Genomic DNA, 21,172 nt, shown 5'->3' with positions numbered 1-21,172 from the left:
TCCACCACCCTCACACACACCTGGTACTACCTTAAACCAGCGACACTTCATTAAAATGTCACTGTGTGTGCGTGTGTGTGCGTGTGTGCATGTGTGTGTGTGTGTGTGCGTGCGTGTGTGCGTGTGTATGTGTGTGTGTGTGTGTGTGTGCGCAGCCCAAGATCGTGTGGATGAAGAACAGGATGATCATTGGAGATGATCCCAAGTACCTGATGCAGAACAATCAGGGCGTCCTGACCCTGAACATCCGTAAGCCGAGTCCCTTCGACGGAGGGAAGTACGCCTGCATGGCTGTAAACGATTTGGGGAAGGACGAGGTGGAGTGCACTCTCGAGTTTAAAGGTACGAGTCTGTGCTTCTGTCTACACCGTGTAGCCAAAAGTATATGGACACACTGTCAAATAACCCCAGACATGAACATAGAGTCCACTCTCACTATTTTTGGAGTGTGTCTGTGGGAATTTGCTTTGTGAGGTCACCTGATTTGTCTTTAGGGCATTCCCCAAACTGTTTACATGAAGAGTTGTTCCCAAGAGGGAGCGCAAACCATCAAAACCTCCTTCCAGTTTCTCCTCCACCGTACTTCACATCGCTAATGAGCATCCAATCAAACAGAGAATCATTTAGGGAGCGTACCCGCTGCTCCACACTTCAGTGGTGGTGTGCTTTACACCATCATAATTCAATAAAGGAAATTTAACAGGCACACAAACATGAGATGAACTTGTAGGACAAGCTATACCCTAGCGGTTAAGGATTAGTAATCAGAAGGTCGCTGGTTCAAGCCCCACCACTGCCAGGTTGCCACTGTTGGACCCTTGAGCGAGGCCCTTAACCCTTAGTTGCTCAGACTTTATACTGTCACTGTAATATAAAAATGTCTGCTAAATGCTGACAATGTAAATGTACATGTATATGAGCGCCCCCTTGTGGAGGCTTTATGTTACATCTTGTAAACCACAGTGGGATCAGATTGCCACCATTTTTTTATTAATTAAATATATTTTGAAAACGTTTTTGAGAAACCCTGATCTACACCATGCCAAAAAAAAAACTCCTGATCCATGAAGTTCCAGTTCTTGTGCTGGTGTTGCGTCCAGGGGTGGTTTGGAACTTTTGACCTTCTGTGGCTGAGCTGTTGTTGCTCCTGGAATTGATCTTAATCGATCTTAATACCTGCAGTTAAACCACTTGCTGCAATGCACCAGTTTCATTGGCAGCTAAACCAAACTGGGGCACAATACTACCACCACCATGCTTTACAGTAGGTGCAGCTTAGTTGGGGTTGAATGCCTCACCTTTACCTCCACCTTCAGGGAGCATTCTCAAACTTTAGTAAAGCTTTAAGTTACTAAGCCCATGCTGATGTAAAGCTTGCTCGACTATAAACAGTGACACCATAGAATCAAGGGTTTTTTATTATTTATTTATTTATTATTTATATATTTATTTATAATTTATTTATTTATTTACTATATATTTATTTATATATTTATATAGTTATTTATTTATTCATATATTTATATATGTATTTATTTATTTAGTTAGTTAGTTAGTTATTATGGCTCCTGAATTAAATCCGGACAAAGTTCCTCTCAGCATTAACAGCTGGCAGCTTTGGTTTTCTTCATGACCTTGGTGTAGAGACCACTGTTCCATGTACATATGATCTTAGGACCTAAAGCTGAGGCTGTGAAGTACAGTCTGGTGTGAGATTATGGTCCACTGAGCTCAAGACTTTACTGTGAGTCTATTCTAATCAGTGCAGTGAAACTAGCTGTATTTAAACGGGCACAGAGAAGTCACATCGTGGTCAAACATCATGAGTGACGTGGATTTAGAAGACCCTGCTACGTCGTGAGATCATATAGAACTTTCTACACCATGAAATACAGCCTCACTAGCGTCTATAAACTTTTGATCTCAGCTCTATCTGTGTCCTGAATATAAAACATTTATTTCTGTGTGTTTGTGATTCCACGCTGCAGCTTTAGCAGTAGAGAAGAAGGACTGAGAAGCTCCAGAATGAGATGATCTGAGATGATGTGAGATGATGTGAAGAACTGAAGAGGAGCTGCAGATACACAAATCAATAGAAGATTTCAATAAATAATATAAAAAAATCAAAGCATAAAAGCAATAAAGTATAAAATCAATCTGATAACGTTTTAAGTTGTTTTATTTTAAACTCACTAACACTGCAGTCTGATGTACATCTTATATATTTATACATACAGTGTATCACAAAAGTGAGTACACCCCTCACATTTCTGCAGATATTTAAGTATATCTTTTCATGGGACAACACTGACAAAATGACACTTTGACACAATGAAAAGTAGTCTGTGTGCAGCTTATATAACAGTGTAAATTTATTCTTCCCTCAAAATAACTCAATATACAGCCATTAATGTCTAAACCACCGGCAACAAAAGTGAGTACACCCCTTAGTGAAAGTTCCTGAAGTGTCAATATTTTGTGTGGCCACCATTATTTCCCAGAACTGCCTTAACTCTCCTGGGCATGGAGTTTACCAGAGCTTCACAGGTTGCCACTGGAATGCTTTTTCACTCCTCCATGACGACATCACGGAGCTGGCGGATATTCGAGACTTTGCGCTCCTCCACCTTCCGCTTGAGGATGCCCCAAAGATGTTCTATTGGGTTTAGGTCTGAAGACATGCTTGGCCAGTCCATCACCTTTACCCTCAGCCTCTTCAATAAAGCAGTGGTCGTCTTGGAGGTGTGTTTGGGGTCATTATCATGCTGGAACACTGCCCTGCGACCCAGTTTCCGGAGGGAGGGGATCATGCTCTGCTTCAGTATTTCACAGTACATATTGGAGTTCATGTGTCCCTCAATGAAATGTAACTCCCCAACACCTGCTGCACTCATGCAGCCCCAGACCATGGCATTCCCACCACCATGCTTGACTGTAGGCATGACACACTTATCTTTGTACTCCTCACCTGATTGCCACCACACATGCTTGAGACCATCTGAACCAAACAAATTAATCTTGGTCTCATCAGACCATAGGACATGGTTCCAGTAATCCATGTCCTTTGTTGACATGTCTTCAGCAAACTGTTTGCGGGCTTTCTTGTGTAGAGACTTCAGAAGAGGCTTCCTTCTGGGGTGACAGCCATGCAGACCAATTTGATGTAGTGTGTGGCGTATGGTCTGAGCACTGACAGGCTGACCCCCCACCTTTTCAATCTCTGCAGCAATGCTGACAGCACTCCTGCACCTATCTTTCAAAGACAGCAGTTGGATGTGACGCTGAGCACGTGCACTCAGCTTCTTTGGACGACCAACGCGAGGTCTGTTCTGAGTGGACCCTGCTCTTTTAAAACGGTGGATGATCTTGGCCACTGTGCTGCAGCTCAGTTTCAGGGTGTTGGCAATCTTCTTGTAGCCTTGGCCATCTTCATGTAGCGCAACAATTCGTCTTTTAAGATCCTCAGAGAGTTCTTTGCCATGAGGTGCCATGTTGGAACTTTCAGTGACCAGTATAAGATAAGATAAGATTAGATAATCCTTTATTAGTCCCACAATGGGGAAATTCACATTGTTGCAGCAGCAAAGGGATAGTACAGCACTCAGTAAAAAAAAATAGACGATAAAAAATAAAAAATGAAATAGTACAATGTATAACAATAATAATAAAAAGTCAGAAAACTCTAAAAATATTTACAAATATTTACAATAACTGCACGTGAGAATATTGCACATTGTAATAGTTACACATGGGGAAAAAATTGCACATTTTAATGAATAATAATTTAAAGTGTGTGTGTGATGATCTATCTGGAGCAGTGCTGGTTGTATAATCTAACAGCAGCAGGAAGGAAGGACCTGCGGTACCGATCCTTCCCACATTTAGGGTGAAGCAGCCTGTCACTGAAGGAGCTGCCCAGTGCTGCCAGAGTCTCATGCATGGGGTGGGAGTCGTTCTCCAGCATGGATGCCAGCTTGGCTAACATCCTTCTGTCTCCCACCACCTGCACTGGGTCTAAGGGGCTCCCCAGGACAGAGCCGGCCCTCTTAATGAGTTTGTTCAGTCTCTTCCTGTCCGCTGTAGAGATGCTACTGCCCCAGCATACCACTCCGTAAAAGATGGCTGATGCCACCACTGTATCAAAGAAAGTCCTTAGGAGTGCCCCCCGCACTCCAAATGACCTCAGTCTCCTGAGTAGGTAGAGTCTACTCTGACCTTTTTTATAAAGTGCGTTAGTGTTAACTGACCAGTCCAGTTTGTTGTTTAGATGAACACCCAGGTACTTATAAGAGTCCACTCTCTCAATGTCCATTCCTTGGATGTTCACCGGTGGCAAGGTGGATCTGCACCTGCGGAAATCCACCACCAGTTCTTTGGTCTTCCCCACGTTTAACTGGAGGTGGTTCAGCAGACACCAGTCCATGAAGTCCTGGATCAGTTCTCTGTACTCGCTGTCCTCGTCATTGTTTATAAGTCAGACAATCGCTGAGTCATCAGAGAACTTCTGGAGGTGACAGTCCGGTGATCTGTACATGAAGTCAGCCGTGTACAGGGTGAAGAGGAATGGTGCCAAGACCGTTCCCTGAGGGGCCCCTGTGCTGCTGACCACCATATCAGACACACAGTCCCGTGCCCTCACATACTGTGGTCGGTTGCTGAGGTAGTCCAGTATCCAATTGGACAGGTGACTGTCCACTCCAACATGATCCAGTTTGTCCTTCAGGAGCCCCGGCCGTATGGTGTTAAAAGCACTGGAGAAATCGAAGAAGGTGATTCTCACAGTGCTCCCAGGCTTCTCCAGGTGAGAAAGAGCTCCGTGTAACAGATGGATGATGGCATCATCCACCCCAACGCCAGGCTGGTAAGCAAACTGAAGAGGGTCCATGGATGGGTTCACCAGAGGGCGGAGATGGGTAAGGACCAGCCTCTCCAGTGATTTCATCAAATGTGAAGTCAGTGCCACCGGTCTGTAGCTGTTTAGGTCCTTTGGGTGCTGTGTTTTTGGCACAGGTACCACACAAGATGTTTTCCACAGCTGTGGTACTCTTCCCAGCTTCAGACTCAGGTTAAACATGTGCTCGACTACCCCGCACAGCTGATCTGCACAGGACTTGAGGAGCCTGGCACTGATGCCATCTGGACCCGCAGCTTTCTTCACTTTGATTTTCTTCAGCTCATTCCTCACCTGGGCTGTTGTGAAGGACAGATTGGAGCATGGAGGCTGGGTGTTGGAGTGCGTGAATGGGAAGTTAAAGTTGCCAGCAGATGAACCAGTTGGAGGTGGTTGTGATAAGGGCGTGAGTGTGAGAGATGGGGGAGGGCAGCATGTTGGTGGTGCCACAGAAGGGGGGTACAGCTGTGATGTCTGTGTAGGGGGATGGACATGTGAGTGATCAAATCTATTGAAGAACAAATTGAGTTCGTTCACCCACTTCTGGTCCCCCACCACCTGGGAGTCGGGCTTCTTGTGACCAGAGATGGTTTTAAGGCCTTTCCAAACTCCACTGACATTTTTCTGCTGTAGTTCTTCTTCCAGCTTCTTCCTGTAGCCAGCTTTCCCCTCCCTGATCTTCCTTCTCAGTTCTCTCTGCACAGCTTTCAGCTCATCCTTATCGCCCGATCTGAAGGCCCTCTTTTTCTTTTTTAGGAGAGCCTTTATGTCAGGATTTATCCATGGCTTATTGTTGGAGAAACACCGAACAGTCTTGGTGGGGACAGTGTTCTCCACACAGAAGTTGACATAATCCGTAATGCAATGAGTGAGACTGTCAATGTCCTCCCCATTAGGGTCACACAGTTCTTCCCACACTGTTGTTTCAAAACAGTCCTTTAGAGCCTCTTCAGTCTCCTTAGACCATTTCTTAACTGTGCGGGTGACTGCTGGTTCTCTGTGCACAAGGGGTTTGTACACCGGCAGAAGATGAACCAGATTGTGATCAGATCTTCCAAGGGGAGGGAGAGGTGATGAGTTATAAGCCTCCTTAGTGTTGGCATAAAACAAGTCCAGTATTTTATTGTCTCTGGTGTGGCAGGTTACATATTGTGTGAAGGTGGACAGAGTGGAGGATGGAGAAACATGATTAAAGTCTCCTGAGATGAGGAGGAGGGCTTGTGGGTGCTGTGTCTGCAGCCTGCACACAGCTGAGTGCAGGACGTCACAGGCAGCGTCAGTGTTAGCAGAGGGCGGGACATACGCAGCTATCGCGATAACGTGCGAGAATTCCCTCGGGAGATAGTACGGTCTCATGCTAACGGCTAACAGTTCAATGTTCTTACAGCAGATCTGTTCCTTAATAGCGATGTGCCCAGAGTTACACCATCTTTCATTCACAAATACTGCCAGTCCTCCTCCCTTCCTCTTACCGCTCTCCGCTGTCCTGTCTGCTGGGATGAGATGAAAGTCGTCCAGAGATACGAGCGTGTCCGGGATGAGCGTGTTGAGCCATGACTCTGTAAACACCATAACGCTACACTCTCGATACTCCCTCTGATGCCGCGTTAGCGCCGTCAGCTCGTCCATCTTATTGGTGAGAGATCTTACGTTCCCCATAACGATGGAAGGAAGAACCGGTTTATAGCGTCTCCTTCTATCCCGACACAGAGCTCCAGCCCGTCTCCCCCGCTTCCTCCTCCTCAGCTCGCGGGGGATGTCGTGCCTCTCATGCGGTAGCACAGCTGTGTTGCTAAGCGCTAACAGCTGATCCCTGGTGTAAACAATAGGAGCGTGGCTCCGCAAGGGATCTCCAGACACAGTCGTAAACAGCGAAAAAAATAGTGCAAAAACCAAAACAAGCACAAGTTTGGTGTCCATTGTGCATAAAAACAAGTACAAACACTTAGCTAACAAAAAGGAAAAACTTAAGTACTTACAAGAAAGGAAAAAAGTAGAAAAAACTCAAACATGAGCAGGAGCTGTTGCAACAGGCAGCCACCTCCGCCATCTCCGCGTATGAGAGAGTGTGAGAGCTGTACTACTAAATTGAACACACCTGCTCCCTATGCACACCTGAGACCTAGTAACACTAACGAGTCACATGACATTTTGGAGGGAAAATGACAAGCAGTGCTCAATTTGGACATTTAGGGGTGTAGTCTCTTAGGGGTGTACTCACTTTTGTTGCCGGTGGTTTAGACATTAATGGCTGTATATTGAGTTATTTTGAGGGAAGAATAAATTTACACTGTTATATAAGCTGCACACAGACTACTTTTCATTGTGTCAAAGTGTCATTTTTTCAGTGTTGTCCCATGAAAAGATCTACTTAAATATCTGCAGAAATGTGAGGGGTGTACTCACTTTTGTGATACACTGTATATATATATATTATTTATGGCATGTAGCAGACCCTTAATTGTAAACAAATACAACTCAAGACGCAGCATCGTTGGCACAGCAATCTCGACAACCTCGAGGGGGTGAACAGGTTTCCGTTAGAACCACCTCGGGGTCACTTGATTTGTCTTTAGGAATAAACAGGAGGAAGCATTCCCCAAACTGTTTACATGAAGATTTGTTCCCAAGAGGGAGCGCAAACCATCAAAACCTCCTTCAATTGTCTCCTCCACTGCACTTTACATTCCTAATGAGCGTCCAATCAAACAAAGAATCATTTAGGAAGCGTATATCTCCACGTATCTCTGCTGCTCCAGAGTTCAAGACACCAGCAAACACGCCAGGTCTCCATCACATCTAGCAGGAGCAGCCTTGTTGGTACGGCAGCGCATATACTAAATTGTTGGTACAGCAGTCTCCACAACCTCGGGTGGATAAACAGGTTTCCATCAGAACCACCTCGAGGTAAAACAACAGAAGATGGAGTTACAATGTGAATCATTAAGAGTAAAATATCAGTTTTACAGAGAGTTTTAGACTCCGCCCACTAATTATGACATCATAACTAAAAGTGAGAGCGAGCAGGTAACAAGATCATGAAGCTTCCACAGAACATCAACGCCCATCTCCACCACCATCATCAAACCTGAGTGATCGTACAAGAGAGGCAGAACGACACCAACCCAACATCCCTGATCATCTCAAGTTTCTATCACCTAGAACCTCCAAGCTCTGCTCCTCTGTCTATAGTCGGGGTGGGCAGCTCCGGTCCTAGAGGTCAGAAACTGGGCGCGGCCAGAAGCCAACACGCAGCGCCAGCAAATCTGACGAACATGAGAGCACAAGACCGCCCAGGACCGGGGCCACACACCTCTAGTTTGGAAGGACTAATCAAAAGCCTGAGTAAATAAATCTGTTTTTAATCTACTTGAACATTGAGACGTGTCCGAATCCCGGACAGAGGCAGGAAGATCATTCCAGAGTTGTGGAGCTTTGTAAGAAAACGCTCTTCCACCAGCCGTGATCTTTTTAATTCTAAGAACTATAAGTAACCCTGCATCTTGTGAGCGTGCTGGTTTGTACTGATCAATAAGTCTTGTGGGTGGAGCTTTGGGCTATCAATCGGAAGATTGTCGGTTCAAATCCAGACTCTGCTATGCAGCCACTGTTGGGCCCTTGAGCAAGGCCCTTAACCCTGTCAGCTCCTGGGGCGTCGTACAGTAACTGACCCTGCAATCTGACCCCAGCTTCCAAACAACAAGCTGGGATAGACAGTTGTGTATTGGAACTGTGAGGGACTGAGCACCTAAGCATTTCACTCACCTTTTACACCTGTGTTAATGTGACATGACAATAAAGTGATTTGATTTGATTTGATTTTGAAAGGAATTCCATCGTACTGAACACGTGTTTCTGTATATGAGACAAATGATACAAACATGGAGGACCCAGAACTCCTAAACCTGATCCAGATCACCACCAACACCAAGATCTCAGGAGAGACGTTAGGGAAGCTCCTGAGTTTATACATGAACGTTTGGTAGCTGCTCGGTTCTAAGAACTAAACCAGCGGCCGGTTTGAGTCCTGCAGATTTTCCTCTGCTTTGGTTTCTCAGTGGACCATTAAGATGTTTGTACAGGTGCTGGTGAGTGTGATGTAAACCTTCAGGACTGATGGGAGGATCATGCAGAACAGAAGCTGATTATCTCCTAAGTTAATGGACGGTGACGGATGTCCATCAGTATCTCAGCCTCCATCATCCAGTCAGTAACTGAACCATATGAGACCCATGAGGACGTGGTTTGGGGTGAGATATTTAACATGTTTATGCTCTGGTGTCCACAAAGCATTGTGGGTAAAACCCATTGGAAGCTGACTCTGTTTTAATCATTTTAGAGAACTTCAACAGAGCAAAACTCAACGATTACGCACCTAAATACAGACAGCAGGTTACCTGCCCCACCAGGGAGAGCAACATTTTAGATCACTGCTACACAGTATTTAAAGGTGTGGCTCTGTACCCCCTGCGGCACTGGGTCTATCTGACCACTGTTTAGTTCATCTTCTCCCAACCTACACACACAATCAGAATCAGAATCGGAATCAGAATCACTTTATTTCGCCAGGTATGTTACACATACGAGGAATTTGCTTTGGTGATACACTCAATAATACACACAACAGTCCACACAGTAGTACAAACAATACACATAATAGTACAGATAATTACACATGTATGACATGTAACATAGAACATATTTAACAGACCCGACAGCACACGGACTGTTAACCAGTATTTACCAACATTTACCCAAGAGAACAACTTTGGTTAAGACGTGTTACAGCTCTGGGGAAAAAGCTGTTAGCGTGTCTGGATGTGTTTGTTTTTATTGTTCTGAGTCTTCTGCCAGATGGAAGAGTTTGAAAAAGGTGATGTCCAGGATGAGAGGGGTCTGCTGTAATTTTGCCGGCACGCTTCAGCACTCTGCTGTTGTAAATGTCCTGAAGCGTCGGCAGACTACATCCAATGATCCTCTCCGCTGTCCTGATTATACGCTGGAGTTTGGCTCGTTCATGTGATGTTGAGGAACCAAACCAGATGGTGATGGACGATGTAAGGATGGACTCTATTATTGCTGTGTAGAACTGGATCAGCAGACTCTGGGGCAGGTTGAATTTCTTCAGCTGTCTCAGGAAGAACATTCTCTGCTGAGCCCTCTTGGAGATGGAGAGTGTGTTCTTTTCCCACTTTAGTTCCTGGGCACCACCTTATCCAGGAACTTAAGTGACTCCACCACTAAGGCCATAGAGCCATTAATTGTGAGGGGGGGTAAGGAGGGCGCGTTGCACCTGAAATCCACCACCATCTCTACAGTCTTTTGTGTGTTGATCAGCAGGTGGTTGTCGCTGCACCAGGAGACCAACTGCTCGACTTCCTTTCTGTAGGCAGACTCGTCACCATCGGTTATGAGGCCCACCACAGTGGTGTCATCAGCAAACTTAAGGATCTTTACACCTGGTTCCTTAGAAACACAGTCATTGGTATAGAGACCGAAGAAAAGGGGTGAAAGCACACAGCCTTGTGGTACACCAGTACTTAGGTTCCGCTGGTCTGAAATGTGTTTTCCTAGCCGTACCTGCTGTGTCCTATTTGTCAGAAAGTCCATGATCCACCGGCAGATGGCATCCGGCACTGACAGCTGGGACAGTTTGACCTGCAGCAGCTCTGGCACTATGGTGTTAAAAGCCGAGCTGAAGTCCACAAACAGAACTCGAACGTAGGTTCCAGGACTGTCGAGATGCTGTAGCATGAAGTGCAGGGCCACGTTGACTGCATCATCGACAGATCTATTTGCTCTGTATGCAAACTGCAGGGGATCCAGTAAAGGATTTGTGATGGTTCTCAGGTAGGCTAGGACCAAGCGTTCAAAGACCTTCATGAGAGATGTCAGGGCTACAGGTCTGTAATCATTCAGTCCAGAAATGTTCGTTTTTTGGGGGACTGGTATGATGGTAGATGTTTTGAAGCATGAAGGAACAGAGCAAAGTTCTAATGATCTGTTAAAAATGTGAGTGAAGGTGGGCGCCAGTTGATTGCTGCAGTGCTTAAGGGTGGATGGAGAGATTCCGTCTGGCCCAGGAGCTTTTCTCACCTTTTGTTTCTTAAAGAGTCTGTTAACGTCCCGCTCGTTGATGGTTAAAGGAGCCGGAACAGAGGTGAGAGAGCCATGGTGGAGGAGGAGGATGAAGAATTGGCTGAGAAAGGCTGAGAATTGTCCTTATTGTATTCGAATCTGCAGTAGAACTCGTTCAGGTCGTTGGTGAGTTGACGGTCATTCAGGAGAATGGGGATCTTTCGCACCTTGTAGTTAGTGATCTCTTCGAGGCCCCTCCAGACTGAAGTTGGGTCGTTAGCAGCAATCTGGCTTTTCAGCTTTTCTGAATATTCCTTTTTTGCTGATCGGATACCTTTCTCCAGCTTGTATTTGGCCTCTTTGTAGAGAACTCTATCTCCACTCCTGAATGCTGACTCCTTTTCCCTCCGAAGCTGTCTGAGTTCAGCCGAGAACCATGCTTTATTGTTGCTGTATTTAACCCGTGTTGTAGTAGAAATACAGCTGTCCTCACAGAAACTGATGTATGATGCTACAGTGTCTGTATATTCACATTTTCTGCATTTAGCAGACGCTCTTATCCAGAGCGACTTACAGAAGTGCTTCCAAAGTAAACATTTCATTTCTCAAGTTTTAGTAAACAACAGTCAAAGAACACAAATCTGCTGAAACCTGTTAGAACCAAAGTGGGTTTTTTTTAAATGGAAAAAAAATGTTAGTAAATAGGTACGTCAGCTTAAGTGTTTAGTAAAAAGGTGATGAAGGTTTTTAATTGTTTTTTAAAGACAGCAAGAGACAGTTCGGACAGACATGAAGTTCATTCCACCACTTCGGCGCTAGAACAGAGAAGAGCCTTGATGCTTGTCTTCCTTTAGTCCTGGATGGGGGCTCAAGTCGAGCGAGACTAGAGGCTCGGAGGTTGCGTGGTACAGAGCGGGGTTTGATTAGGCCTCGAAGGTAGCTTGGGGCTGGTCCATTTTTGGCTTTGTAGGTGAGCATCAGTGTTTTAAACTGAATGCGTGCAGCTACAGGAAGCCAGTGAAGAGAACGTAGCAGTGGGGTGATGATGAGGCAGCAGTGGGGTGATGATGTGGCAGCAGTGGGGTGATGATGTACAGCAGTGGGGTGATGTGGCAGCAGTGGGGTGATGTGGCAGCAGTGGGGTGATGTGGCAGTGTTTGGGTTGGTTAAAAACCAGACGTGCAGCTGCATTTTGAATGAGCTGTAAGGGTTTAATCGTGGACATGAGAGCTCCTGCCAGGAGGGAGTTGCAGTAGTCCAACCGTGAGATTACAAGTGATTGTACCAGAATCTGGGTAGCTTCCCTGGAGAGAAATGGTCGGATCTTCCTGATGTTGTACAGGAGGAACCGGCACGATCTTGTCATGTGGGCTATGTAAGGAGAGAAGGTCAGTTGGTTATCCAGGACAACACCAAGGCTTCTTACCTTATCAGATGGTCTGATCTGGGAGTCATCAAGAGAAATGAGAAGGTCCTGGGTTGGAGACTGATCTCCGGGAATGAGCAACATATCTGTCTTGCTGGGATTAAGTTTTAGATGATGAGCTGACATCCATTGTGAGATATCTCGCAGACATGCTGAGATGCGAGCTGAGACTTGTGTGTCTGAAGGAGGAAATAGGAGTGGTAGGAGAAGCCATGGGAGGCTATGACCTTACCCAGAGAGCGGGTGTGGATAGAGAAAAGAAGTGGGCCAAGTACAGAGCCCTGAGGAACACCGGTTGAGAGAGTGCATGGGGGAGTTATGGATCCCCTCCATGACACTTGGTAGGAGCGCCCTTCAAGGTAGGAGGCCATCCATTGCCATGCTGAACCTGTTACTCCAAGGTTGGAGAGAGTGGACAGGAGAGTGGGGGCCAGTGATAGCTCAGTGGTTAAGGTACTGGACTAGTAAACAGAAGGTTGCCGGTTCAAGCCCCGCCACCACCAAGTTGCCACTGTTGGGTCTTTGAGCAAGGCCCTTAACCCTCAATTGCTCATCGTGTTCCGCTCATTGTGTAAGTCGCTTTGGATAAAAGCGTCTGCTAAATGCTGAAAATGTAAATGTAAATGAGAGTGCTGTGATTCACGGTGTCGAAGGTGCAGAGAGGTCAAGAAGAATAAGGACAGATGACAGTTTGGCTGCTTTGGCTGCATGAAGCTTCTCAGTAACCGCTACAAGAGCTGTTTCCGTAGTCGGATGAAGCCAGACTGGTACGGATCGTGGAGATCATTCTGAGTGAGAAAGGCAGATAGTTGGTTATAGACAGAACGTTCAAGAATCTTCGATACAAAAGAGAGGAGTGAGACAGGTCTGTAGTTGTTAATGTCTGTAGTGTCTAGTGTAGGTTTCTTAAGAAGGGGAATGACCTGAGCCTGGGGGATTGCTGGATGAGAGGAGCTGTGTAACCTCATCCATGGTGAGTGGGGTGAAGCTGGTGAGTGTGTTGGTGGGTTGAGGGCAGAGGTGGAAAGTAAGGAATGACATTTACTGGCGTTACTGTAATTGAGTCGTTTTTTTGTGTACTTGTACTTTTGAAAGTAGATTTTACAACCTGTAATTTTACTTTTACTTAAGTATGTTTTGTATTAAGAATTGTAATTCGCTACATTTTAAATAAGATCCGTTACTGAGTAAAATAAAGACTCACTCTGTTTCATCATGATGTTGTACATAAAAAACTCCATGAATCGGTTCATTTGGTGAAGAGATTCAGATGTATAAACCAATCAGAGCTTCAGAATTCACATTCTGGGCAGAATTCCAATCTCTTTCTTTATTGGTTGTTCTATAAATGACAGTTTAGTGAACGAATCACCAATTTAAGCTTTTTACCGGGAAAGCCGAGAGAATAAATGATCTACAATAGTTTTCATTAGTTAGGTGGATAAAACAGTTGGGTATAAATTTATATATTCTGGAAACATACAGGATGGTCTTATATAAAGTGGATTATATCCCTAATGGAACAACACACGGATATAGATCAGGTAAGCAGATAAGTGGTTATAAGTATGATTATGATTTTCTGCTGCTGTGTGATTGATCTGGGTTCTGCGATAGCAAAGCATTATCAAATATTGTGATTTTTTATGTTCATTTATTTATTTATTATAAGTAAAACGGAGCATAAATGTGATTGCGAGATTCTGCTGGAATAAAAAAATAGCAGTCCAACACCATTAACCTGATAAATCACTTGAAAGTGTAGTAAAGTTATGAAAACAAAACAAACCCAACAATTAACACATGCATGCTGCTCATTCTGAGTAATCAAAGCATTGATTGAAAGGGGGTTGTTCAAAATAATAGCAGTGAGGAGTTCACTTGGTGAAGTCATTCATTCTGCAGAAGAACGGGTGTCAATTTTGGCCCTTATTTAAGGTAGGAGGGGGGCAAATGTTGCACAGGTTGGTCATAGCACATTTCCTTCTGAAATACTGGGTAAAATGGGTTGTTTCAGACATTGTTCTGATGAACAGTGTACTTTGATTAAAAAGTTGATTGTAGAGGGAAAAACATACAGAGAAGTGCAGCAAATTATCGGCTGTTCAGCTAAAATGATCTCAAATACCTTGAAGTGAAAACCAAAACCTGAAAGATGCAGAAGTAGGCGTGGAACTACAGTACTGTTCGAAAGGATCGAAGAATAGCCAAAATGGCAAATACTTAGCCAATGATCACCTCCAGAAAGAATTAGGAACATCTGAAGTTACCAGTGAGTACAGAAGATGATTAAGTGAAGCCAATTTACCAGCAAGAACTCCTTACAAAGTCCCGTTGTTAAGAAAAAGACGTCCTGAATGGGTTTAAATCTGCCAAGGAACACATTGACTGGTCCAAAGAGAAATGGCTCAACATTTTGTGGACTGATGAAAGCAAAATTGTTCTTTTTGGGTCTAGTGGCCGTAGACAGTATGTCAGACGACCCCCAAGCACTGAATTCAAGCCAGAGTTCACTGTGAAGACAGTAAAGCATGGTGGTACAAAATGATGATATGGGATGTTTGTCATACCATGGTGTTATGCCTATTTATCACATACGAGGGATCATGGATCAGTTTAAATATATCAGAATACTTGAGCAGATCATGTTGCTCTATGTCGAAGAAGAAATGTTCTTAAAATGGATGTTTCAACATGACAATGACCCAAAACATCCTGGTTACAGACAAACAAGATTGAGGTAATAGAGTGACCAGCCCAATCCCCTGATCTCAATCCCAGAGAGAACTTGTGTGCTGACGTCTGAAACACGTTTTTTGAGGCAATGTAGAAAAAGTAAAACTAAAGTATCGATCCCATCACACTAGTATTGATCCGATACCAACATTGGTATCGATAATATTGATCGATCCGCCCACCACTACTGTTAGGTGTGTAGAGGTTAAATCCACACATGAACTGCTAATATGCTGCATGGCTGGTGAGCTGTGTGTCGTCTGCTGTATCATTCATCTATTAACTTCTGTTGGAACATGACGTCCCTCAGTAACGTTTACTCTAAGCACATTTTAAATGAGTTACTTTTTACTTGAGTAAATTTTTAGACTAGTAATTTTACTTGTACTTAAGTAAAAAATCTTTTACTTGAGTACAATATTTTGGTACTCTTTCCACCTCTGGTTGAGGGTCAGTTGAAAGTGGGTCAGTTGAAGAGAAGGATTGATTGATTTTGTCAGTAGCAGTAAGAGAGGCAGATGGGGGAGGAGGAGGGTTCAGAAGTGAGGAAAAGATAGCATGAAGCTTACGTGGATCAGCAGCAGACTGTTCGAGTTTAGCTTTGTAGACTACCGTATTTTCCGCACTATAAGGCGCACCGGATTATAAGGCGCAGTCTCAATTACGGGGTCTATTTCTGTACTTAACACATACATAAGGCGCACCGTATTATAAGGCGCATGCTAAAACATACGGTCTACAAAAAAAAGGTAACGGAAGCAAAGGAGGCGTGGCGGAGGTAAGCGTACGTACGTACGTATTACGTAATGTTCTCTGATTGGTTAATCGCTGCCAGCGTACGTAGTGTACGTATTACGTCCCTGTGTCAGCGGGAAATGGTCCGATAGTCAATCAAACGGAGCGCTTACCAAAGTCGCACAACAACATTTTTACAGATTTTGGAACTCAGTGCACACATAAGGCGCACCGGATTATTAGGCGCACGGCAGATTTTTGAGAAAATTTAAGGCTTTTAGGTGCGCCTTATAGTGCGGAAAATACGGTACTCTCTGTAAAACTGATATTTTACTCTTAATGATTCACATTGTAACTCCATCTTCTGTTGTTTTACCCCGAGATGGAAACCTGTTCACCCTCTCAAGGTTGTCGAGACTGCCGTGCTAACAATGCTGCTCCTGCTAGATGTGATGGAAACCCACTCGAGGTTGAAGACTGCAAGTCAAAACTGCCATGCTGAATCTGGTTCCTCTCAAGGTTCCTTCCTGTAATTTGAAGGGAGTTTTTCCTGCCATAGGGGTTTTTTTGGTCTGTTGGTCCTGGATTCTGTAAAGTTGCTTTGAGACAATGTTTATTATAAAAAGCGCTGTATAAATAAACCTATATAATTTGACCTGACTTGACTTAATTAACAATAACAGTTACAATAAATGTAAAAACAAACATTTCCTGACCTTGGTTTGTGGAAGCAGCAGCGCTGGACATGTCCCTGTCCAAACTTTTTTGGAGTTGTTACAGCATCAGATTCTAAACGTGTTTCTATTTCCAAACCACAGTGAAGCTGATCAGTGAAACATAATAAATCTTTTCTTTCTACTTTTATCAGTTAAATAAAGATTGAAGAGAATTAAACACGTCACACATTCTACTTCTTACTGGCTTTTACTAAATGTCCCAACTTTTCTGAAAACAGGGTTTATATAAAAATATGCTAACATTTAACCATAATTCCTTTTAATCATTTCAATAGTTAAACAATAAACACAGAGAGATGTTAGGGAAGCTCCTGAGTTTATACATGAACGTTTGGTAGCTGCTCGGTTCTAAGAACTAAACCAGCGGCCGGTTTGAGTTCTGCAGATTTTCCTCTGCTTTGGTTTCTCAGTGGACCATGAAGATGTTTGTACAGGTGCTGGTGAGCGTGGAGGAACCTTCAGGACTGATGTGAGGATCATGCAGAACAGAAGCTGATTGTCTCCTAAGTTAATGGACGGTGACGGACCTGGTGGTGGGGGTGGTGGGGGGGTGGTTGCATGTTTTCATGTTGTGAAACGTCCATCAGTATCTCATTGGGAGCTGAAGACTCTGTTTTGATCATGTTAGAGAACTTCAGCAGAGCAAAACTCAACAACGAACCACCTAAATACAGACAGCATGTTACACCCTGCCGTCCCAACTTTTACTGATTTGTGGTTGTTGATTAAATAATCAGTTTAATTTTATTATAAAACATGAAGTGATTTGAGATGCAGAATCCTGATTTTTTTTTTTACTGTTATGAAGCTTAAGAAAGAAAAATGAAGAGAATCTTTTATTATTAGATGAAATTAAATAAATGATGATCTGCTTTAATGATTAATGTTTTTTAGTGTTTATACAGGAGTGTTTGTACTGATGAACCTTCACCCTCGCCGCCTCCCATCATCTATCATTTTAACTTCAGTTCTCAGTTTGGTTTGATGATGATTTATGGAAATTAGAATTAAAATCTGTGCCGACCAATCACAATAGAGTTTTTGTAAGAAGCGTCCAATCATGTGATGAGAAAAATAGACAAAGGTGTTACATAAGAGAGTGTATTTTATATTTAAGAGCAGCTAAACATCAGTGATAACGCTCAGAGGAACCCTGATCACTTCTGTACAGGACCAATATTTCTGCTCATTAGTAAGTAATAAATATTTTCTGTTCTTTATAATGTAGAATTGTTTAAGGTCACCGGTGCTGCTTTACACCAAATACATCAAAAACATCAAAGCATATGACATATAAGACATATAATATATAATCTTATAGTAACTATTATTTTATTTAACATAATAAAACTGTTCATATTCCTCAAAATACTGAAAAACCTGCATCCATCTTCTTTCATTTTCTAATGTTTAATCAAAGTAAATTCATTATACATAAATATAATATATATATATATATATATAATATAATAAATCCACATTTTATAAACAATGTAAACATGTGAGTTTGATGTATATAATGAATCAGTTTACTGACATTAACGCTGCAGTTAGTGTAGAATGTGAAGTAAATGAAATGTATAACTGAATTGATGGGTGTGGTTACTGTGTGATGTGGAAGTGATAGAAATCTGAATATACAGGTACGTAATGGTTGTGTGTTTATTAATAATAATAATAATAATAATAATGTTGACTTTTATTGCTTTTACTGTTATTATTCACGTTATTAAGTACAGATGAGTTTGGTAGTGCTCGTGTTACTTCACTTCACATTTACCACAGTGAAGTTATGGTTTTGTGTCTGCACACACACACACACACACACACACACACACACACATTGTAATAAAAACACATTTAGTGTGTGATAGAAATGAATATGAGTAAGGGACTTTTTATTAAAATTATAATTTATTAAAATGTATTCTCACATATTTAGTAATCATTAAGTGTAAGATGTTTTTAGAGCGCTTCAACCGAGGTCACGGAACGGAACAGAACAGAACAATCAGATAGAACGTGCAGACATAAACATAACAAGGATGTAAAAACAAAGTAAATCTATTAATTGTGCTTTCATTAAACTTCAATCAGCTAAAAAGAATCTCTTTTGTCTGAGTTTGCTGAGTCTGTTGTAATTGAAGTTGAATGAAAGCACAATTGTGGATGCTTATATACAGCATAGAAGCTTACCGCGGTAAGAACAACCTAAGTAAATTGACATAGATCTTTCATACCCTAACGCCAACCCCTACTCCTCAGAGTCAGACACAAGAGAATCATCAGGAGGATGCCATGAAACACACTTACGTGTTATTCAAAAATAAGAAGATAAATCTTGGCGCCACAGTGCCATAGAGTCTACTGTGTTCTAAATAATTCTGGTCTTGTCTTTCTTAGATTTACTTTGTTTTTACATCCTTGTTATGTTTATGTTTGCACGTTCTATCTGATTGTTCTGTTCTCTTCCGTGACCTTGGTTGAAGCGCTCTAAAAACATCTTACACTTAGTGATTACTAAGATAAGATTCCTTTATTGATCCCCATGGGGGAAATTCGAGTGCAGCAGCTCCAGTACAGTGTAAGTACAGTAAATAGAGTAAGGCGAGGCAAGTTTATTTGTATAGCACCTTTCATACACAGTGGCAATTCAAAGTGCTTTACATAAGGAAAAATTAAAAGCATTAAAACATTCCTGAGATCTAGAACCTCAGAAAGACTTCTTGCAAACATTTAGTTACAATTAAGAGAACATGAAATTCAAACAAGAGAGATAAAAAATTAAGAACATGAAAAATTAAAAGAAAATATAGTAAAATATATACCCTTCAGTTTAGAGAATATAAAATTAAAACAGGAGAGATACTTGTTATTATAAGGGATTAATTATACATAATAACGGGGAGATTACAGTACTAAATACTAAGACTATCCCACAGACTGACAGCAGACAAAGTAACTTATACTACCGGTCGTCACCAATAGTCCAGTGTTCCAGTTCTACTGCCACACAATGACGCTCCTATAGCGATTTCGTCCATGGTGATACCTCTGTCTTACATAGACAGGCGTCCCAGACGTCTTTACTGTTTATCCTTAAACTACGGGTCAGGTGGAACACACAGCTTCACCTTTTGTAGTACTATGGGCCAGACGGTATCACACAGCCTCGTCTGAGTAAATAAAATAGAGCAGAATAAAAAATAAAAAAAAGGAAATTATAGAAAAAATTAGCTATGCTATGCAATTACTATTATACAACAGTATGGTAATTACTACAATATAATAAAAACACTATATATACTATATTTAGGTTTATACATATGTGTGTGTTTAATAAAATGTAGTGTCCAGTGCTGGGAAAAGTGGCGGGGGTGTTAGCCGGCTCGTCAGTGTGAGGACAGTCTGTGTATTCTGCTATTGTTATGCAGTCTGATGGAAGTTGGCACAAAAGAGCATCTGAAGCGCTACGTCTTGCTACTAAATATGTGAAAATAGATTAAATGATTATAAAAAGTCCCTTACTCATGAATTTGTATCACGAGTGTTTACACTACAGTACTTAAGTAATAAGTAATAAAGAATCTCTATTTTAAACTATGACGCACCGCTGGTTGCTTTCTATTTCCCACAGTAGTGTCTGCTCGCCCCGTAACAAGGTATCCAGTGCTAAACCTTTCTTATAAACTTATTTTATGAGGTAGTGCAGAGACCACGTCTTTAACGTTACAGAATAAAGAATGATTATATATTTTGGGTTTTTAAGACCCCAGTTATTTTTTTTATAAGTTTTAAATTGTGTAAAAATGTTTTATATGTTTTTGTGTGTTAAACAACATGCTGTAAACAATAAATACATAAATAAAAACACTTCATGTATCAAATATGCTACAAAACAGATCTCATACATGTGCAGTCTTATTTCATTTCTTTTTTTTATAAACACTCCAGTTTCAAAGAATCGTAATTTTCTGACACTTATTTGGAGGTTTAGGTTTTACTGGGTTAGGAGGAACCTCGTGACTTTAGACGGCTTTTTGGGCTTTGGGTGTCCAACATCTACAAACCAAACTGTTTAATTCATCATAATAATGATACCAGCGGCATCAGATAGAAATCAGTTTCATTAATAATATACATGGGTCTGGTGCAACATGAGAACCTTCAGTAAAAGATTAAAGCTCTTCTGGAACCATCACTGGTGTCACTATTATCAGGTTCTGTAAATTGTTTCCTGTTTGTTTCTCTCTGGTTCCACCGTCTGTATCTCTGTGGTTGGTTTTATGAAGGTGAGATGATTAACGTAGCTGCTAAATTCACCGTTATTTCAGGTGGAAGCGCCGGGGGAACGACTTCAGTCCTCAGTTCTCCAGGAACACATCAGTGATGAAGCAGATGCTGAATGTTCTCCTGTTCCTCACAGGTAAGAGTGGAATAACGTTTGAGTGAGGGACATGGATAAAAACAATTTGGTGAGTAGCACTGTCGGTCCTGGGTTCGATTCTTAGGTGGCTCGGTCTGGGTCCTTTCTGTGTGGAGTTTGCATGTTCCCAAGAACATGCAAGA

At 42.4% G+C, this 21,172-nt stretch overlaps 1 protein-coding gene across 1 annotated transcript in view; it reads left to right on the top strand.

Annotated features, from left to right (window-relative positions):
* The window catches only part of LOC134310720 (myosin-binding protein C, fast-type-like), an 89,548-nt gene extending 87,384 nt beyond the window's left edge, over positions 1-2,164 (top strand). The window contains exons 39-40 of the mRNA XM_062992347.1: positions 156-342; positions 1,989-2,164. Coding sequence (XP_062848417.1) covers positions 156-342; positions 1,989-2,014 — 213 coding nt within the window. The 3' untranslated portion in view covers positions 2,015-2,164. The remainder of the gene's footprint in view (positions 1-155; positions 343-1,988) is intronic.
* Positions 2,165-21,172: the final 19,008 nt, after the last annotated feature.

This window comes from Trichomycterus rosablanca, chromosome 3 (genome assembly GCF_030014385.1).
Source record: "Trichomycterus rosablanca isolate fTriRos1 chromosome 3, fTriRos1.hap1, whole genome shotgun sequence".
Classification (NCBI taxonomy): Eukaryota; Metazoa; Chordata; class Actinopteri; order Siluriformes; family Trichomycteridae; genus Trichomycterus; species Trichomycterus rosablanca.
The sequence above is the reverse complement of the archived record's forward strand: the minus strand, read 5'-3'. Positions and strand labels throughout refer to the sequence as shown.